This window comes from Hyla sarda, chromosome 4, assembly GCF_029499605.1.
Source record: "Hyla sarda isolate aHylSar1 chromosome 4, aHylSar1.hap1, whole genome shotgun sequence".
Lineage (NCBI taxonomy): Eukaryota > Metazoa > Chordata > Amphibia > Anura > Hylidae > Hyla > Hyla sarda.
The window spans coordinates 206,703,504-206,719,728 of NC_079192.1; the positions used below are offsets into that span (position 1 = coordinate 206,703,504).

At 45.9% G+C, this 16,225-nt stretch overlaps 1 protein-coding gene across 1 annotated transcript in view; it reads left to right on the plus strand.

Moving 5' to 3' along the window:
• The first annotated feature begins 13,314 nt into the window (after nt 1-13,314).
• The window catches only part of SUV39H2 (SUV39H2 histone lysine methyltransferase), a 45,433-nt gene continuing 42,522 nt past the window's right edge, over nt 13,315-16,225 (plus strand). Inside the window, exon 1 of the mRNA XM_056573376.1 lies at nt 13,315-13,456. Coding sequence (XP_056429351.1) covers nt 13,438-13,456 — 19 coding nt within the window. The 5' untranslated portion in view covers nt 13,315-13,437. The remainder of the gene's footprint in view (nt 13,457-16,225) is intronic.

A 16,225-nucleotide genomic window follows, 5' to 3' on the forward strand; every position in this document is an offset into this window, starting at 1 on the left:
GTCTTATTGACATGTCATATCGACAGTTTTGATTGGTGGGAATCTGAGTGTACAGAACTGAGAACGAGCCAGGAGAAGACACTTGGTCCTCTCCTTTCTCTGCATCCTGTGATTGAGACTCTTCATAGACTTACATTGAAGGTAACCTGTCACTAAGTTTTACGAGGCAACACTTAATAGAGGCTAATATCATGTGTCCTACCATGCCTGGATGTCTGCTGGTATATCTGTAATTGTGGAGAAAACAACTTTTATAAATGTCACAAGCAGTATGTAAATGAGGCTCAAGTAGTCACCAAGCATGTGGCTGCTGGAGTAGTCATGGTGCCCTGGGCTGAAATCATGGCGTTACTGACAGCCCTGCTGTGAGCAATGACATCAGGTTCATCAAGACCTGTGCTGAGGAAAAGTTGTCCAGTTGCCCAATAGCAACCAATCAGGTCACTTCTTTCATTTTTGAAAAAACCTCAAAAAAAAATTTTTTTTCTTAAAAGCAAGCTGATTTGTTGCTATGGGCAACTGGTCAATTTTTCCTCAGCACAGGTCTTGATGAACATTGTGTGTGACATTTATAAGTTGTGTTCTCCACATTTACAGATGTGCCAGCAGACATCCAGGCATGATGGGACACGTGATATTGACCTCTATTATGTGTCACCACTCATTATATAGGATAAAACAGGTGACATGTAGCTGGGAGTGCGGACATCTTCCGGCTCGGACTCCTGAACGGTGGAGCTCTGGACACTCAGACCTTCACTGATCAAAACTTTTGACACATTACTAGGATGTGTCAAAAGTTTTTCCAAGTAATGGTGTCAATTTCATTTTCCTAAAGAGCTTTAGAAAAATAAGAAATGGAGTTTGGCTACAAACTTTGCCATGCTCCTTCTCTTTGCCATGCACTAGGATTAACTGGTAACAAGTACAACATTTCTCGGCCCTAATATCCAAATCTGAACCTGCTTAGATACTACTAAATATTAAATTTTCTGCATACAGTAAACAGTAGTACAATTGAGAATGCTCCATGTCTAATTGTTCTCTAAAAACACAACTACCTGAGCATTGCAGATGCTTGTTTAAGGAGTTCTAAACTACCTCGGTATAGATATTATCTAGATAATTCATCAGAAACAGTTACTTAACACCTGAAGTCTGCTAGTTGCATAAAAATGCAAGTACTCTTCCTATTTGTCTGTATCCAGCGTTGTTGCTCACCGCTAGAGATGAGCGAACTTACAGTAAATTCGATTCGTCACGAACTTCTCTGCTCGGCAGTTGATGACTTATCCTGCATAAATGAGTTCAGCTTTCAGGTGCTCCGGTGGGCTGGAAAAGGTGGATATAGTCCTGGGAAAGAGTCTCCTAGGACTGTATCCACCTTTTCCAGCCCACGGGAGCACCTGAAAACTGAACTAATTTATGCAGGATAAGTCATCAACTGCCGAGCCGAGAAGTTTGTGACTAATCGAATTTACTGTAAGTTCACTCCTCTCTACTCACCGCTATACAATTAAATACTCATATTAGGGCTGGGCGGTATACCCGTTCATACCGAATACTGAATTTTTTGGGCTGCACGATATGAATTTTCCCCCATACCGCAATACCGATTGGGCCCCTCCCCCCGGGGAATGTATTATCAGCCTAGCGCAGCGCTGTCCCCACATCGGGGAACTAACCCTATGTGACCCGCCAGCACTGTTCTGCGCAACCCCCCCCCCCCCCCCCCCCCCCCCCCCAAATTAATGATCAGCCCAGCGGGGTACTACTCACAGATGTCAAGCACTGCCCTCCTCCTTTTTGTTGGGGGCCGCCGGGCGCTGGAACTCACTGTACGCCAGTGGTCTCCAACCTGCGGACCTCCTGCTGTTGCAAAACTACAACTTCCAGCACGTTGGCTGTCCGGGCATGCTGGGAGTTGGTTTTGCAACAGCTGGGGGTCCACAGGTTTGAGACCACTGCTGTACGCTGTATCTCTATGCCCAGGCTGCAAAAGATACAGAAAATAAACTTTGAACTCACCTACGTCGGCCGCACGCTGGGGACGGGTGAGGACAGCCGTCAGCCTATCACCGGCCGGAGCGATGCCCCGCCCCGGCCAGTGATAGGCTGAGCCCACTGTCATGTAAGAAGCCGGCTCCTTACATAACAGTGGGCTCAGCCTATCACTAGCCAGGGCATCGCTCCGGCTGCTGATAGGCTGACGGCTGTCCACCCCCGTCCCCAGCGTGCAGCCGACGTAGGTGAGTTCAAAGTTTATTTTCTGTATCTTTTGCAGCCCGGGCACAGGGATACAGCGTACAGCAGTGGTCTCAAACCTGCGGACCCCCAGCTGTTGCAAAACTACAACTCCCAGCATGCCCGGACAGCGTTGGCTCTCCGGGCATGCTGGGAGTTGTAGTTTTGCAACAACTGGAGGTCCGCAGGTTGGAGACCACTGGCGTACAGTGTGGGTTGGGCTGATCATTAATTGGGGGGAGCAGAACAGCGCTGGCGGGTCACATGATTTGGGGGGGGGGGGAGCTGAACACTGCGCGCTGGTCACATGATTGGGGCGGGGTGAAAATACAGTTTTATATACCATGGAAACGGCGTAAGTTTAAAAAAATACCGTGATACACATATTTGGTCATACCGCCAAGCCCTAACTCATATTTACATTTTTGCTTGTAATTGGTTGTATAACATATGCTGTACCATGTCTGACTTTTTAATAGATATTTCTTTGCCTCTTAGACCATGATATGCCATCACATTATAGTGTTAAAAATAACTCCCTTCAGGACTAAAAAAATTTAAAAATAAGATTGTCAAAAAACATAGTAAAAAATACATCATTACAATAAATTGTGTTAAATAGAAGTCCAAGAATTAAGATAAAATACAAATATTTGTTTTCATGGTAACAACTTGGACAAAAAAAATAACATGGACCATAAACAAAGAATATATAAAAAATTAACAAGAAAATATATATCAAGAACTTAGTTTCCAGGTAGGCAATATGAAAATAAAAAATGTAAACCCCAAAGATCGGGGTTGTATGTCCCATCTGAAGATAAAGGTATGTTATAATGCTAAGTAAATGGTCTAGAGGGAAAGTCATAAATCCTACATTCCCAGGGACGCTGTATTAAGTTAATGGACAGGAGTGATTGTCTGCTAAATGCCAATATCTTTTTGAAAGTTTTAGGGGGTTTGTCTCATAGAAATCACTTCTTACAACAAGATTTTAAAAGAATGGCTTGTAAGATGTATTTCAATTAATAGTAAAGTCAGACAAGGGGGTGGCACTCCGGCCCTAAGACATCTTGTCCCCTATCCAAAGGAAAGGGGATAATGTCTGGTCGCGGGGGACCCCCACAATCTGTAATGCAGCACCCACCTGTCTCAGCTGCACAAAGCTTTGGATATGGGATAAGATGTCTTAGGGCCAGAGTACCCCTTTAAAGATATCTTACACTGAAAAATGTTCTGTAGAATATTCTCAATTTGTGACTGGGAACTTTGAGCAAGAGGGCAAAACCAAAGAATATGATAAAGTGAACCTATATGAGCACATTGGCCCTCATTTACTATTCTAAAACCGACTTGTTTTGTCGGGTTTTTTTGTCGCATCTTTGTCTGCGACATATTGCAGACATCGTGCACCAGTCTGCGACATGATGTGACATTTTTTCCCGATGGACCCGATTTGGATTCTCCCAACCCCGAAAAAGGGGCGTAACCCGACATTTCTGAGCTTTCCCACGTATTTATAAAGCTTTCCAACCCAAATTTGTTGAATTGTCAACTCAGAGGAGTTGGAAACCAAGCCAAAAAAAAAACGCATGTGCGACAAACTGGATGCGGCATAATAATAATAAAGACCAGGGGAAAAAAAGCAATCGGGTAAGAAAGCAACATAGACTTACAACCCGATTTTCTAAGTAAATGAGGGCTATTGTCTCCAGCATAAGGGACTTGGTTCATGTATGGCTGCCTTTACTTGTCAGTATATGCAGTAGTTTTCCGAAAATCACACTCTGATAGTTCAGCCATTGACTGCTCTAATATGCATAAATTAATGGCACTTTTTAAGTTCTCCAGTTGACTGAAAAGATGGATACAGTCCTAAAAGAGTTAAAACAGTCATTTCCTGTAGTTCTGCTTAACACAGTAAATAAAATGGTAAATGGATAAGGCAAGGTTCACACTGTTGTGTTTGTTGCTTCCGTCAGACATCTGTGGGCATCCATTTGGCATTGATGCCATTTATTTTCTTGGCTTGAATGCAGTGAACTTTCGGGCCATATGCTGCATAGCAGAAGATCTCCAGCAATACTGTCTTTCAAAATTGCTAACTTTTATTCCTTCCATTACAAGGTTACATTTAAAAGAACAGCCGGCAGCAGATAGGTTAAAGAGTAGACACTGTATTTATCGGCCTATAACACTCATTTTTAAACAAAACTTTTAAGTTTAAAACCTCTCTGCATGTTATACACCGATCAACTGTTTCTGGCTCCGCAGAAGCCGCTGCGGGTCAATGATTTAAAGCGGCCACTTTAAGTCATGTAACTGCAGCGGCTTCTGTGAGGCCAGAGTGTCCCCCCCCCCCCCCCCCCCCCCGCTGCCCGATTCCCATGTACCTTCCAATCCCCGGCTTTCATATTCACCTGTCCTGGGGGCGCGCTCCGGTGGCGTTCTGTGCTGTCGCTGTGTGCTGATGAATGACGTCCTCAACGCGACGTCACTTGTCTGATTGGCTGATAGGTTGCTATAGGCAACTTTCCCTCAGGACAGGTTTTTATAAATCTCCCCCAGCATCCAAACACGTTGTGCCCTTCATCTAAAAGGTTTCTGGGAAGGTCTGAAAATTTTAAGCAATGTCTGTCTGGAAGACAGGCGGATATGTCACAAATAGTGAGCGCCAGAAGAAAATGTTAGCGCTAGAACAGCTCAGAAATGTGGCAATGCATTTTCAAGCAGATTTTGCAAGAGAATTGACATGACAATTCTATCGGTGGAGGCCGGAATCTTTTATTTTTTTTTTTTTTTTGTAGCAGATGTCTCTGTTGTGTAAATTCCAAAATAGGACTCTGCTGCAACAGAATTTCTGAGCTGGATTCTGCTGCCAGATTTCACTTGGAAATTCTGTCGTGTGAACAAGGCCTTAAAGGGGTACAATCAACCGGTGCCAGAAAGTTAAACAGATTTGTAAATTACTTCTGTTAAAAATTCTTAATTTCCTCTATAGTATTCAGCAGCTAAGAAGTACTGGAATGATTATTTTCTTTTTGGAACACAGAGCTCTCTGCTGACATCAGGACCACAGTGCTCTCTGCTGACATCTCTGTCCATTTTAGGAACTGTCCAGAACAGCATATGTTTTCTATGGGGATTTTCTCCTACTCTGGACAGTTCTTAAAATGGACAGAGGTGTCAGCAGAGATCCCTGTGTTCATGATGTCAGCAGAGAGCTCTGTGTTCCAAAAAGAAAAGAATTTCCTCTGTAGTATTCAGCAGCTAATAAGTACTGGAATGATTAAGATTTTTTTAATAGAAGTCATTTACAAATCTGTTTAACTTTCTGGCACCAGTTGATTAAAAAAAAGTTTTCCACTGGAGTACTCCTTTAAAGGTAAGAAGTAGTGCAGAAGATGCTCTTTTGCTATGCAGCTTATTCCCTTATTCACATCACTAGGAAGGAAACTGTTGGGAAGCAGCTGGAGGATTCCTAGCTCACACCGCAGTCCGCTTGTGTTGCACCTGAGTAACTGTGATTTATGAAAATGACTGACTGTATTGAAGAGAAAAAAATAAGGCTACATTCACATCAAGATTTTGAAATACGGTTTGGAATCATCTTTTTTTCCCCAAAATGGGAAACAAAAAGCTGCCAAAACCGTGTGCGAAATTGTGTATTAGGAAAACCGTATACGCTTTCTATAACCGGGAAAAAGCCATTCCACGGCTTCCCGCAGGTGAGGTACTACTACTCCCATCATGGAACAGATTCTGTGCCATGATGGGAGCAGTAGTTTACCCCCCCCCCCCCCCCCCCCCAGCTGCGGGAACAAGCTGTCTCATAGTTCATTACTAAGCCTGGGCCCCACAAACAGCTAGTGCTTACCCACAAATATTACCACCACCACAGGGTTATCAGAAAGAATCAGTACAAACAGGCACACAGTATCCAAAATGGCGCTCCTGGGCCTAGGTGGTATCAGACTGACATTATTTACAGTTGATGCTCGAAAAATTAAAATATCATGCAAAAGTTCATTTATTTCAATAATGCAACTTAAAACGTGAAACTAATATATGAGAGACTCATTACATGCAAAGCAAGATAGTTCAAGCTGCAATTTGTCATAATTGTGATGATAATGGCGGACAGCTCATGAAAACTCCAGATCCACAATCTCAGAAAATTAGAATAGTGGGAAAAGGTGCAATATTCCAGGCTCATAGTGTCCCACTCTAATGAGCTATTAGGCCATAACCCCTGCAAAGTGTTCCTGAGCTTTTAAATGGTCTCAGTCTGGTTCAGTAGCAATCACTATCATAGGAAAGACTGCTGATCTGACAGTCGTTCAGAAAACCATCATTGATACCCTTCATAAGGAGGGAAAGCCTCAAAAGGTAATTGCAAAAAAGTAGGATGTTCCCAAAGTGCGGCATCAAAGCACATTAATAGAAAGTTATGTGGAAAGGAAAAGTGTGGAAGAAAAAGGGCACAAGCAGCAGTAATGACCGCAGCCTGGAGAGGATTGTCAGGAAAAAGACATTCAGAAGTGTTGGGGACTTTCACAAGGAGAGGACTGAGGCTGGAGTCAGTGCATCAAGAGCCACCACACACAGACTGATCCTGGACATGGGCTTCAAATGTCGTATTCCTCTTGTCCAGCCGCTCCTGAACAACAAACTACATTAGAAGTGCTTTACCTGGGCTAAAGTGGTCCAAAGTCCTCAGGACCCAGAATATGGAGGAAGACTGGAGAGGCACGCACTGCAAGATGCTTGAAGTCCGGTGTGAAGTTTCCAGTCTGTTGATTTGGGGAGCCATGTCATCTGCTGGTGTTGGCCCACTGTGCTTCATGAAGTCCAGGGTCAACACCTCCGTCTACCAGGAGATTTTGGAGCACTTCATGCTTCCTTCCGCAGATGAGCTTTATGGGGATGCTGACTTCATTTTCCAGCAGGACTTCGCACCTGCCCACACTGACAAAAACGCCAAAATTTGGTTCAATGACCATGGGATTACTGTGCTTGATTGGCTAGCAAACTCGCCTGACCTGATCACCATAAAGAATCAATGGGGCATTGCCAAGAGAAAGATGAGACATGAGACCAAACAACAGTGGCGTACCAAGGTGGGTGCCAGGGGCGGACTGACCCGTCCGCCGCTGCTGAGGTCGGGGACACTCGTCCCAGATCCCCAGCAGTAAGCGCTACATTCTCCTGTATGCGCAATACATGCACATAGAGGAGAAGGCATCTGCAGCTACACAGAGGAGACGTGACCTCTGCCCCCACGCAGCACAGGCGCCGGTGACGTCACTCATCCGGCGCCTGTACTGTGGAGGGGAGAAGACGCGGGCCCTGTAGCTGAGGAGATCACTGCATGGGATATCAGGTGAGCATCTTTTTTTTTTTTGTGACCTGCATATACCTACAGGGGAGGGGGGGTGCTCTGCATTTACCTACAGGGAAGGGGGGAGAGGGGGCGGTGCTCTGCATTTACCTATGGGGGAGAGGGGGAGTGCTCTGCATTTACCTATAGGAGAGGGGGGGTTCTCTGCATTTACCTATAGGGAAGGGGAGGAGAGGGAGGGGGGGTGCTCTGCATTTACTTATAGGGAAGGGGGGAGGTGCTCTGCATTTACCTATAGGGGAGAGGAGGGGTGCTCTGCATTTACCTATAGGGGAGAGGGGGGGTGCTCTGCATTTACCTATAGGGGAGAGGGGGGTGCTCTGCATTTACCTATAGGGGAGAGGGGGGGTGCTCTGCATATACCTATAGGGAAGGGGGGGGAGAGGGGGGGTGCTCTGCATATACCTATAGGGAAGGAGGGTGCTCTGCATATACCTATAGGGAAGGGGGGAGAGGGGGGTGCTCTGCATTTACCTATAGGGGAAGGGAGGTGCTCTGCATATACCTAGGGCTGGGTGGTATGACCATATATGTGTATCACGGAACTTTTTTAACCTACGGCGGTTCCACGGTATATAACGGTATTCCCCCCCTCCCCAAAATCATGTGACCCGCCAGCACTGTTCTACTCCCCCCAATTAATGATCAGCCCGGCGGGGTACTACTCACATATGTCAAGCACTGCCCTCCTCCTCTTTGTTGGGGGCCGCCGGCGATGGAACTCACTATGGGCGTTGTAGTTTTGCAACAGCTGGAGGTCCACAGGTTGGAGACCACTGCTGTACGATGTAAACCTATGCCCGGGCTGCAAAAGATACAGAAAATAAACTTTTAACTCACCTACGTCGGCCGCACGCTGGGGACGGGAACGCTGGACAGCCGTCAGCCTATCACCGGCCAGAGCGATGCCCCGCCCCTGCCAGTGATAGGCTGAGCCCACTGTCATGTAAGAAGCCGGCTTCATTCATGACAGTGGGCTCAGCCTATCACTGGCCAGGGCATCGCTCTGGCCGGTGATAGGCTGACAGCTGTCCGGCGTTCCCGTCCCCAGCGTGCGGCCAACGTGGGTGAGTTAAGTTAATTTTCTGTATCTTTTGCAGCCCGGGCATAGGTATACAGCGTACAGCAGTGGTTTCAAACCTGCGGACCTCCAGCTTTTGCAAAACTACAACTCCCAGCATGCGTACCACTAGCGTACAGAGAGTTCCGTCGCCGGTTGTCCGGGCATGCTGGGAGTTATAGTTTTGCAACATCTGGAGGTCTGCAGGTTGGAGACCACTGGCGTACAGTATAGAGTTCCATCGCCCGGCGGCCCCCAACAAAGAGGAGGAGGGCAGTGCTCGACATATGTGAGTAGTACCCAGTTGGGCTGATCATTAATTGGGGGGAGCATAACAGTGCTGGCGGGTAACATAGGATTAGTTCCCCGATGTGGGGACATCGCTGTGCTAGGCTGATAATACATTCCCGAGGGGGAGGGGCCCAACCGGTATTGCGGTATGGGGGAAAATTAATATTGTGCAGCCCAAAAAATGTGGTATTCGGGATGAACCGGTATACCGCCCAGCCCTAGATATACCTATGGGAAAGAGTGTGGGGGGGGGGGGGGGGGGGGGTTGTAGCTCTGCATATACATATGGGAAAGAGGGGGTGAAGGGTTTAGCTCTGCATATACCTATGGGAAAGAGGGGGGGTGTAACTCTGCATATACCTATGGGAAATAGGGGGGTGTAGCGTAGCTCTGCATATACCTATGGGAAAGAGGGGGGGTGTAACTCTGCATATACCCATGGGAAAGAGGGGGGGTGTAACTCTGCATATACCATATACCTATGGGAAAGAGGGGGTTACCTGGCTACCTACCTGCCCTTTTACTTTGCAGGACACCAAGGAGGGCATTATTACAGTTTGTGGGCCTATAGATGGGAAGATTGTGTAGAGGAGGGGAGGGCACTGAAAATATGCAGAGTCTGACATGTTTTTCCTGCAGATGTTAAAAGATCTACATGGCGGACTTATCCGGACGGAGAAGAAAAGGAAAGAAGACGCCGCTGATCAGAAAAGACGTAATTGTGTGTCCCAAAATGTATCTGTAATCCCTTATATGGTATATACATCCTGTGTACAGCTGATATCTACCGCCATATGGTCCTCTATATAATCACTTATATTGTATACAGATTCTTTATAGTATACTGGTCTGTATATAGTGGTTTTATACAGTATGGCGGTATTATCCAGTTATTGTGTGGTGGTATATATTTACTCCTTGTATACCAGTATTATTGGTCATAGAAATTTACCTACATTAAAGTGTTTCTTACATATATAAATTTTAGTTTATTGTGTGTGGGATTTGGGTGGAATAGGAGCGTGGCAGAAGATTGACGAGCTGCAGAGCCTAGCAGGGGCCCTTACCTTTTTTTTTTGGTCTGGGGGCCCCGACTGTTGTCAGTCCGCTCCTGGGGGGAGGGGAGGGAGGGGTGTAATTAAGGGGTGTGTGTGTGGGGGGGGGGGGGGGGTGCCAAACAAAGGGTCCACCCCAGGTGCCAAATGCTCTAGGTACGCCCCTGCCAAACAATGCAGAAGAGCTGAAGGAAGCATCCTGGTCTTCCATAACACCTCAGCAGTGCCCCAGGCTGATAGCTTCCATGTCACGCTGCACTGAGGCAGTAATTGCTGCAAAAGGGGCGCAAACCAAGTGCTGAGTACATATGCATGCTTATACTTTCCAGAGGTCCGATATTGTTCTATGTACAATCCTTGTTTTCTTGATAGCATGTAACATTCTAATTTTCTGAGATCGTGGATCTGGGGTTTTCATGAGCTGTAAGCCATAATCATCACAATTATGACGGCTTGAATTATCTTGTTTTGCATATAATGAGTCTCTCATATATTAGTTTTACCTTTTAAGTTGCATTACTGAAATAAATGAACTTTTGCACAATATCCTAATTTTTCGAGTATTACATGTAGGTTTGAAATTACTAAAACAATGGTCCTCACCTACCCTGGTAATATCAGGCTGTTGCTGCTTGGTTGGTATCTGGCTGATATTGCAGGGCAACACTTTCCTTGCTGGGCCCACACACAGCGCTCAGCCCAGTAAGGGGTCACAGTAAAGCAGCAATCTATACAGATAATTGAAGAAACTATCCAGCTCCCGATGATCCAGATAAAATGTAACGTTGAATACATCCAAGAGAGAGTTACAAAAAGGCATTGCAAGGTTGGAAAGTGACATGTCGCTCCTAAAAACGGAGTGAAACGCCGATGCGTTTCGAGCATAAGCTCTTAGTTATGGCCAGTCATGCCATGCCTAAGAGCTTATAATTGAAACGCGTCAGTTTCATTCCGTTTTTATGAGTGACATGTCACTTTCCATTACTGCAATGCCTTTGTAATCCTATCTTGGATATATTAAATGTTAAGTTTTATCTGGATCATCAGGAGCTGGATAATTTCTTCCATTGCCTGCTTTCAACTGGGAAAAGTGGTTCCCTGCTTCCGAACATACATCTATAAGTTCTCGGCTGTTTATAATCAAGTCAGTGAGCTGATCTTTTTCTTTTCATATTTGAATCTATACAGATAGCTGCTCTAATGTGTATGCTTGCTGGGCAGGAGATATGCAATGTATAACCTCTGCCCATTCTAAGCAGTAGCTGCGGGCACAGCTCAGCCCTGGTTGGAGCAGGAACTCTAGACTGATGGGGGTCCAGGCTCCTGTATAGTTTATAGTGGTGTGCTATATATATACAACTGTATACTTTCCAGCCGGTGGAGGTAAGTATGCATCACTTCTTACCTCCTAAGGCTAGGTTCACATGGTGGAATTCTGCTCGGAAATTCCGCTGCAGCAGAGTCCCAGTAATTTCATTGGGTTTCTGCTATACTGTGCACGCAACATTATCCCGATTTCAGTGTCCCCAGCAACATTGAACTGGTGCAATGTTTTTGTAAATTTCGCTTGAAAATGCTTTTCTGTCTATAGAGATGCCGCATTTCCAAATGGTCCTAGCGCCCTGTATCTGACCCATGGACTGGTAGCCTGAAGGCAGTGAAAAACTGCCACAGGGTAAAAACAGAAGAAACGCCACCAAAAAAAAAAGTGTGAAAACCTAGGATTTTCTGCTGAAGATTTCAATGTAAACTGAATACAGCTTCAAATCCTGCAAATCAAATCTGCGCAGAATACTGTACATGTGAATAGACCCCAAGGGTACGTTCTCACATACAGGATCATGTGCAGATTTGATGCGCAGGATTTGTAACTGCAGATTAGAAGCTGTGCTCAGTCATTTAGTTTACACTGAAATCTGCAGCAGAAAATCCTGCACATCAAATCTGTGTACGTGTGAACGTATCCTAGAGCTTCACTCAGCTGAATCCGCTCAGACACGCAGTGGCATCTATGGAGACGGCGCATGTCCCAGAGCAGAGTGATTCGGACGGCACCTGCCCACACACACACTGGCCCTCATTTACTATTGTAAACCCGACTTGTTTTGTCGGGTTTTTTTGGCGCATCTTTATCTGCACCATGTCGCAGACATCGTGCGCCAGTCTGCGACACGATGCAGCATTTTTTCCCCGACGGACCCGATGTGGATTCTCCCAAACCCGAAAAAGGGGCGTAACCCGACATTTCTGAGCTTTCCCGCGTATTTATAAAGGTTTCCAACCCGAATTTGTTGAATTGTTGTGGATTTTTTTCCTGACAACTCAGAGGAGTTGGAAACCAAAACCAACAAAACCCACGTGCGACAAACAGGATGCGACATAATAATAAATACCAGGGGAAAAAAGCAGTCGGGTAAGAAAGCAACATAGACTTACAACCCGATTTTCTAAGTAAATGAAGGCCAATGTCTGCACAGGTGGACATTCTGCTGTGTGAATTAGCCCTTAGGCTATGTTCACATGGTGCACAGAAATGGCGTCACCGTTCTACAGAACATGCCGGTGCTAGGACCACTCGGAAATCTGCCGTTTCACAGACGGCAATGTATTTCCATGTTGACCCCCACAGAAATAATAGACATGTCTATTCCTTCTGTGAACTCGGGAATCTGGATGTTTCTGCCGTGGAAATTTCGCTGTGTGGACTATAAAATAGGACTTTGCTGCAGCGATATGCATGTCCGTATGGAATTCTTTTGCAGAATTCTGCACAGAAATTCCATGGAGTGAGCATAGCTACAGGCTACTGTCAAACAGGATGGAAATGGGGATTTTTGGCAGAAAATCTGCTTCAGCAGATCTAGGTGCAGATTTGTAGCTTAAAAAATTAGCTGTGTAGTAGAAATCTATAGTTAATCTGCAACAGCCGCACCACATGAAAGACGCACTCAGCAATGCCTCTGTTCACACAGCATATTGTGGACGGTTTTTTGCTCGTTTTTGAGCCAAAGCCAAAAGTGGACGATAAGCAGGAAGAAGTGTAATTTTGAATTCATCCTTTTCCCTCCTGCTATGTCCACAGATGACTTCAGCTTAAAAACAGAAAACTAAGAGAAATCTTCCACAAAACGCAGTATGTAGAAGCTCTCTCCTGCCGCAGCTGTATGAAGCACTAGCGCCGTCCGGTGTGTACAGCGCCAGAAGAGGAAACTAGATTGGCGGTAACGAGTTTTATTCGAGTTTAACCGCTCTGGGCTGCAGGCCCCGCCCCCTGGTGACGTGTAGCGCGTAGAGCAGTACGGGATTGGCTGGAGAGGGCGGGCTGTGTGGAGAGGACGGCGGGTAGTGACGTCACGACAAGGAGATGTGATTGGCGGGGGCACAAGATGGCCGCTACGCGTGGAGGTGAGTCTGGCGCTGCGTATGTTTGCTTTCTGTGATGACATAGACGCGCGGGATACGAATTGAGGAACGTGAGCAGCGTGTGGCCGGCTAGGCGCTGTACACTGCTGCAAGAATAGCTGTGTTACCGTCTACACGAGGAGTAGGAGGCTGTGTGTTCGTATTTGCGCCGCCTATTAAACTTGGTCTGGCTCGACCGATACACCGTGTAGAGTAGTAACAGCGCCGTGCTCCTGCCCGGCCCGTGGGTATATCCGTGCCCCTGGCCAACTGGGCTGCCAAAGCTTCAGGGCGCAGCCTTCTTGTGGCTCTATAGTGACTGGTCCTCTTGTCAGACACGAGGGAAGGGGTAACAGCTGTGCGGACAGCAGCTGACGGTGCCTGGATACATTCCCCTCATGGTGTGATGTTACCCATGGCAACCAGTCACGTCATGCCTTTAACTTCCCATCCTGAACCTGATGTGGTTGCTATGGGTGACTGGTTTGTTGACCCATCAAGAGCATCTCTACTGTCATCTTACTGAGCAAACTAATCTGCATTAAAATCACAGTATACTTATCCCACAGCCTTTTAGGTCTGCCCTGCTCTCAGCCAACAGGTTGTTCTTGAGGTTAGGTCCAGACTGTCTCACAGGACAGTACCTGTCCCTGTACAGCAGTGTTTCCCTATCAGGGTGCCTCCAGCTGTTGCCACACTACAACTCCCAGCCTAAGGCTGTCTGGGCATGCTGGGAGTTGTATTGTTACAACAGCTGGAGGCACCCTGATTGGGAAACACTGCTGTACAGGGACAGGTACTGTCCTGTGAGACACATTCAGTCTAAGGCTGGGTTCACATCACGTTTTTGCCATACTGTTTTCAGTCAGTTTTTCTAAAGAAAACCGTATGGGGGAAAAAGTAAATCGTATGCGTTTTTAAACCGTATACTGTTTTTCAAAGTACATACGGTTCTGTCCGTTTTTTATAAAAAAAAAGAAAAAAATGCATACGTTTTAGAAAATTTTGTCCATTTTTAATGGGAGGGGTGTTGGGTGCGGACTTAAGGATGCAAATGCGCATGTGGAAAATAAAAACCATATACGGTTTCCCTTATGGAACCGTATACATGTGCGTTGACGTCCATGTTAAAAAAAAAACAGAAAAAAAAACCCACGTATGCGGTTGCAGTATGGTTTTTAAACCACGGTTGTCTGGTATAAAAACCGTACTGCAACCGCATACTACTTTTTTTTTTTTTTTTTTTAACATGGACGTCAATGGGAATCGCACACGTATATGGTTCCATAAGGGAAACCGTATACGGTTTTTACTTTGCACATGCCCTTTTCATCCTAAAGTCCCCACCCAAGACCCCTCCCATTAAAAATGGACAACATTTTCAAAAACTTATATATTTTTTTAAATAAAAACGGATGGAACCGTATGCACTTTTAAAAATAGTGTACAGTTTAAAAACCCATAAGGGTTTACTTTTTCCCATACGGTTCCATCTTTTTTTCCATACAGCTTTCTTTAGAAAAACTGAAAACAGTATGGCAAAAACGTGGTGTCAACCCAGCCTTACAGACTGAATGTGTCCCTGTACAGCAGTGTTTCCCAACCAGGGTGCCTCCAGCTTTTCAACACTACAACTCCCAGCATGCCCGAGGCTGTCCGGGCATGCTGGGAGTTGTACTGTTGCAACAGTTGGAGGCCCCCTGGTTGGGAAACACTGCTGTACAGCAGTGCTTCCCATCTCCCAGCTGTCTGGGCATGCTGGGAGTTTTAGTTTTGCAGCAGCTGGATGCGCACTAGAAACACTGCTGTACAGTGACCCTTCTATGCTATGCAGGGACACTCCGCCTTGTAGCAGTTTTTTCCTTAATTTTCTTGCCTGTCAGGTAGTGCAGAATTGTTGCAGGGACACATCAGATATGGAAGCTTTAGGGCTTTTGCTAAGACCATGGCCCAGGTTTATCAAAATGTCTGAGGGCAAAACGGTCTCTTCCCTTAGTGTGGTAGTTGGGGGAATTGACTTATGGGACAATGTTGAGGGTAGTAGTCCCTGATGTGTTTGGTGGCTTGAGTTGTGGGCAGAGTTCATGGCTTGGAGTTAGAACAACTGCAAGACCACGATGTATGCATTTTCTACAAGAACATAGAAACAGCAACTTATGAAGCCAATGTGGGAAATGGTTATATAGTCCCTCAGTGCTCCCAATACACATTTTACTGTCCAGTAAACCATATGACACTACAGCCACCCAACTTAAAGCGCTCTGCACGAATACGAAAGTAGGGTAGGGACTATGTCCCGAAGCTGTGGCCAACACATCCCTCCAAGCATCTCTATGGGAGAGCCAGAGATGCCTAAATTCTGTATATCTGGCTCTGTAGAGACACATGGAAGCATGTCGGCCATAGCTTTGTGTCGTGTCGACAGGCCTCCATTCATGAGGATAGCTGGAGCGACGTACAGGAGCGGTCGTACACCCGTGCGACCCGACACTTATCCTCTATCCTGAGGAAATATTTTGTTATAACAAAATAACAGCTGCTAATACAAACTTATACTGCATAGGCTGTGCTGGGCCATTGCAAAAACAACTAATCACAGCCCATTTTATGAAATCTTTTACATATGACCAAAGCACTCCAGGAGAGGCTTATAAAACCTGTCCAGAGGAAAAGTTGCTAAGTTGCCCACAGCAACCAATCAGATTGAAAGAAGAAATCTGGTCGCTATAAGCAACTTTTCCTCTGGACAGGTTTTGATAAATCTCCCCCTCC